The 5,018-nt window shown below is 51.5% G+C and overlaps 1 protein-coding gene across 1 annotated transcript in view; it reads right to left on the reverse strand.

Moving 5' to 3' along the window:
* LOC107315782 (host cell factor 1-like) overlaps positions 1–3,040 on the reverse strand; it is a 36,428-nt gene extending 33,388 nt beyond the window's left edge. Inside the window, exon 1 of the mRNA XM_032445476.1 lies at positions 2,644–3,040. Coding sequence (XP_032301367.1) covers positions 2,644–3,040 — 397 coding nt within the window. The remainder of the gene's footprint in view (positions 1–2,643) is intronic.
* Between the last annotated feature and the right edge of the window lie 1,978 nt (positions 3,041–5,018).

Consider the following 5,018-nt stretch of genomic DNA (forward strand, 5'->3'; position numbering starts at 1 on the left):
TAGATCAGGTTGCCCAGGAGACCCCATAGATCCCCATAGAGACCCCATAGATCACGTTGCCCATGGCCCCGTCCAACCTGGCCTTGAACACCTCCAAGGACGGGGCATCCACAACCTCCCTGGGCAGCCTGTTCCAGGGCCTAACCACTCTCCTAGTGAAGAACTTCCCCCTAACATCCAACCTAAATCTTCCCTTCCATCTCCAAAGGAAGGGGTCTCAGCCAAAGGCAAATCAGACATGGGGACATTTCCCTGTGCCACCAAACCAAGGCGAGGCAGTGGGGACCTGCTAATGAGCCCAGCTTGGAGCAGAAGAGGCCTGATGACCCAAGGCTGGCTGACACCACAGCAGTAAGCAGGGGCTACATGCACTGATAGTAAATAGCATAGCATGCAAATAGAATCACAGAATCACAAGGTTGGAAGGGACCTACAAGATCATCTAGTCCAACTGTCCTCCCATCACCACTGCTACCATAAGCCATATCTCATAGCTCCTCATCCAGATGCCTCTTGTCACTGCCAGGGATGGCAACTCCACCACTCCACTCCCTATTTCTCATACAGGCCAGGATGCCCTTGGACCTCTTGGCTCACCATCAGCTGAGCATCAACCAACACCAGGTTCCTTTACTCTTCACAGTCATCCAGCCACTCACCCCCAAGCCTATAGGGGTTATTGTGGCCAAAATGCAGGACAAGGCACTTGGCCTTGTTGAACCCCATCCCATTCACCTCAGCCCAGCGATCCAGCCCATCCAGATCCCTCTGAAGGGCCTCCCTACCCTCAGGCAGATCAACATTACCTCCCATATATTTTCAACACTTTCCATGAATCCTTTTTGAATTAAGGTTACTGCTTTTTGCTGACAAGCGCCGTGTGGATAACCCTGCCATACAAGTTGAATTGGAGGCATTAAAGATGGGGCAGCACACAGAGATGTGGGGTATCTGCTCTGTGAATAGAAGCCGTCCTGCTGGCTCACCCACAACCAAAAGCAGAGCTTTGAGTCAGCCCTACGTGCCACTGCCTCGTCAGCCTGAGCTGTGCTTTCTGTCTCAGCCTCGAAAGCAGAAGTTCCAGGCTGTCTGTACAACCAACCCTGCAACAATCCAGCTCCTCTCTGCACAAACAGAAGCAGAGAGACTCTCAGATCTGCTCGTGTCCTACCGCCCCTTAATTACCTGAGTCACCACACGCACTCACTGTCATTTTCTGCACTGTTCCATTCCAGTGCGTGTCTGAATCTGCGTTGTGCTGCCACTGCTGCTCTCAAAGCTCTGATCCACGCAGCAGCCACCCCAGCACATGCTCAATGCTGTGTTTACAAACACAGCTAAGCAGAAACAGGCCCAGGGTAGTTGTGTTTAAGTGATGAAAGATGAACTCTATCACATTCCCACACTTCCCTTCAAAACATCTCCCTATAGTATTCAAATGATAACGAAATAAAATGACTATTCACATTTCTGCATCCCATACTTGTAATCCGCTTTGTCCTAAACACCCTACAAAACATAGATGTCAACTTTTACCCCTATCCATTAGGATGAGGCCCAGCTTTCAGCTGCACGCAGATTCATTAGCAAAGAGAACTGCAGCCTGGGAATTCCTCCTGCCTTCAGTGGGCCTGTGCCAGCAGAGACTAGATGGTGAATCAGAGGCCTCTTGACAAACTTGTCTCAGTGTTTCAAAGCTGTGGTAAGGCTGATCGCTTCCCCATGTACCTTTCTAAGGGCTCTTCTAAGTGCCAGAAGAAACAGTCATCTCTGTCATATGGTTTTGATAAAGCAACACTTAACAAGTTTCCCATGAGGAAATGGAAAGAAGCAACTCGGAGGGCAGCAGTAAAAATCCTATGTACTGAAAACAAAAAAGCAGTGAGCTGAGTTTAGTGCACTCATTTGGTTTTGGGAGCCCTCGGGGTTGAAATGAGAACATGGAGGAAATTCTTTTGTTCTTTGGGGAGGCCCAAAAGCTGTTGTTCACATCAAAACCAAAGTCAGACCCTTGTCAATTCCAAAGGCTGTAAGAACAGTGACATGTGTCACACAACAAAGCCAACGTAATAGCTGTAATGCATCTCATGTGTACAGCGAGGAGAACTGAGAAACACACAACAGTTGTATTGAACCAAAACACGCACTCCTTGATCAGCACCCTCTGCACTGAGCTCGCACATCTCAATTGCTTGCAGGAGCAACCTCTTTAAAAACATCAACATATCAAACCACTACAACGTTCCCCATGCACCCCAAGCAGACAGAGGAAGACCAGGACAAGCACCAGGATAGGCTATAACCTTTTCCTACAGCTGTGACCGCACTCTGCTTTAGCACACACAGAATGAAGTGATCACTGAGATCTCTGCTGAAGACCTTCAGGCTGCACTGACCGCCCTGACAGCTCCAGGATGTGCAGGAGGGCAGAGCAAGGCCCCGCTTCAACGGGTAGAGCCCCGACCTCAAAACCCAACTCGGGGCCTATAGGGGGGCGGCAGCGTGCGGTGCTGCCGGGCCCCACGTCGGCCCCGCATCGCTCCCCAGCCCCACCGCCCACCTCCGCATCGCCGGCAGCAAACATGGCGGCCGCGGACCCTTTAAGCCCGGCCGGACTTTACAGCCTCCCCCCGCCGCCCTCACCTTCAATCTGTTCCATTCTAACTGCCCCCGCCGCGTCCTCCGAGCCCAGCGGAGACAAAGGCCCCGGCGGCGGGGGCGGCGGCGGCGGCGGAGGCCCGCCCGCCTCCTCCCGCACAGCAGGCCCGACTGGAGCCCCGGCCTCGATTTCCGCGCCCCCGGCCGCTTCTCGCCGGGCTCCGCCCCGGGAGGAGGCCGCCCCACCGCCCCCCCACCGCCGGCTCCCGGTGGGAGGCGCTCGGCGGGGCGCGGGCGACCGCTGGCGGCGGGGGAAGGCGGCGCTCCGTGCGGCTGGGCCCGAGTCCCGGCCCCGCTCCGCGCCCTCCGCCTCCTCCCCCCGCCCCACGACCGACGGTAACGCCGCGCATGCGAGCGCTGCCACCGCCCCGATGAGCCCCATTGGCCGCAAAGCACCATAGGGGTTGTAGTCAACAAGCGGGCTGAGTCAAACTGCACGTTCAATACAAGCAGCCTTGAGCCTGTGGCATTCCTTGCAGTCAAGCAGCAGCCTGTCCTCTGCTATTGCAAACCTTGCAGCTTGCTGGAAGCACAGCAGCCCGTCGTGATGCTGTTATGATGGTTTTGGGGGGGGAAATAAAACAACAAAAAATGGAGATTTTGGAAAGGGTCCAGAGGAGGGACACGAAGATGATCAGGGGGCTGGAGCACCTCCCCTATGAGGACAGGCTGAGGGAGTTGGGTTTGTTCAGCCTGGAGAAGAGAAGGTTGCGNTTTGCTTGATAAATATCACTTTCCAGGATTAGAATACAAAGATTACTTCTCTCAAATAACTCAATTGATTTGGATAATGTGCCTCTGCTGGCTAACTTCTTGGAAAGTCTGACATACCAAAGAACCCTTGCACACAGACTGCCCACAAACGCATAGCATTTCCCTCGGGTTAGAACTTATGTTATCGTGGTGCGCATCTAAGCTGTAAGAGTAGCAAACCAAGATTCTACGCTATCTCGCAGCTCAAGGCCCTCAAGAGAGGAATACTGAGCGAGAGAAATGAGATCAGTGCTCGCTGAAAAGACGCATGTCAGTGCATTGGTGCCCTCTTGCCCTTGCTCACATCAGCGAAGCCCTAAAGCTTCCCAGATGGAGCCTGGTGATGATAGCAGAAGCCTCTCAACAAAGCTCAAACAGCTTTTTTGAGATAAGGCTTTACAGACACAGTGTCTAACGTGCCAGGGGTTGTGAAAACTTGACTAGAACTTGTGGTTAAACATCCGTGGTTGGTTTTCTTTATCCCTAATCAAGCAACCTGTTCGCACTTGCTGTGCCTTACGAAAATGCACAGAAATAAAGGCATAGTCGAGACGCACCAAACACCATCATGACATGTGCTAAATGTCAGGTCAGTTTTGGCTGAGGCAGGACACCACATATAATTATACCATAGTGTGCATAACGTACTTTTCCCCAATTCAGGCGCCAGCAGCAGAATGGGAGGTCTGTTCTCTATATATATAACCCAATTAGCACCATCATGCAAACAGTAGCCCTCATAATAAGGTTCTATATATCGAAATTGTCCCTCGTAGCAACGAGAGCTCTATTAACAGCTCCTCTGGAACACAACGTAGTGCTCACGTCTTCACTCCCCCTGCATCATGACTTTGCCTCTAATATCGCATGCTTGATCCAAACTTGCAAGTCTTCTGGATATGGAAACTACTTTTCAAGTAGAGTCTGGCAAACTGCAGCTTAAGCAGAACCATCTTCCATATTGTACACGGACGCCAATCCCTACTGCCACCCCGCTCTTCACTTCCGCTCCTAACTGCCTGCGTTTTTTCCGATTCCCTGGCCCCCCTGGCACCTCGCGCCACAGGGCCTTTGTCATCCAGGCAGCCATTGTTCCACGTACTTACTATGTGCTATGAGGTATTCGTGATGGGGCTATTCAACATACATACGTTTAAGTAAACAGGAGGGGACGGGTGATTTTCACAGTACTTATGCTTTCCATCAGTTTTTCTGTGTACCCTGTGGCGAGTAGCTGTCCCATGGCGAGCCTGTAGGGCGGTAAAGCGTCGTTTTCCTACTCCCAGGCAATAAAAACATCCATTTTGATCTTATTCCACGTGCAGATTTGTGTCCGAGCTAACACCATGGAGAAAAGCTCCTAAAAGTCAGTTTCAAGTTTTTTAATGAGATTGCTCTGAGCACAAAACCACAGTGATTCCAGTGATTTTTTCAACAGATTAGTCTTTTCTGCCCAAGCTCTTGGATCTCACACCAGCTCACCAAAGCGAAGGAGAAAGACCATATTGGGCACAGCAACCCAATAATACGATCGAGGGTTTTGTAATTAAATACTAAGCAGTAATTGTTCTATCACCAGCTGCTTTTAAGGCAATTCCACTCCGCGA

This window comes from Coturnix japonica, chromosome 6 (genome assembly GCF_001577835.2).
Source record: "Coturnix japonica isolate 7356 chromosome 6, Coturnix japonica 2.1, whole genome shotgun sequence".
NCBI lineage: Eukaryota > Metazoa > Chordata > Aves > Galliformes > Phasianidae > Coturnix > Coturnix japonica.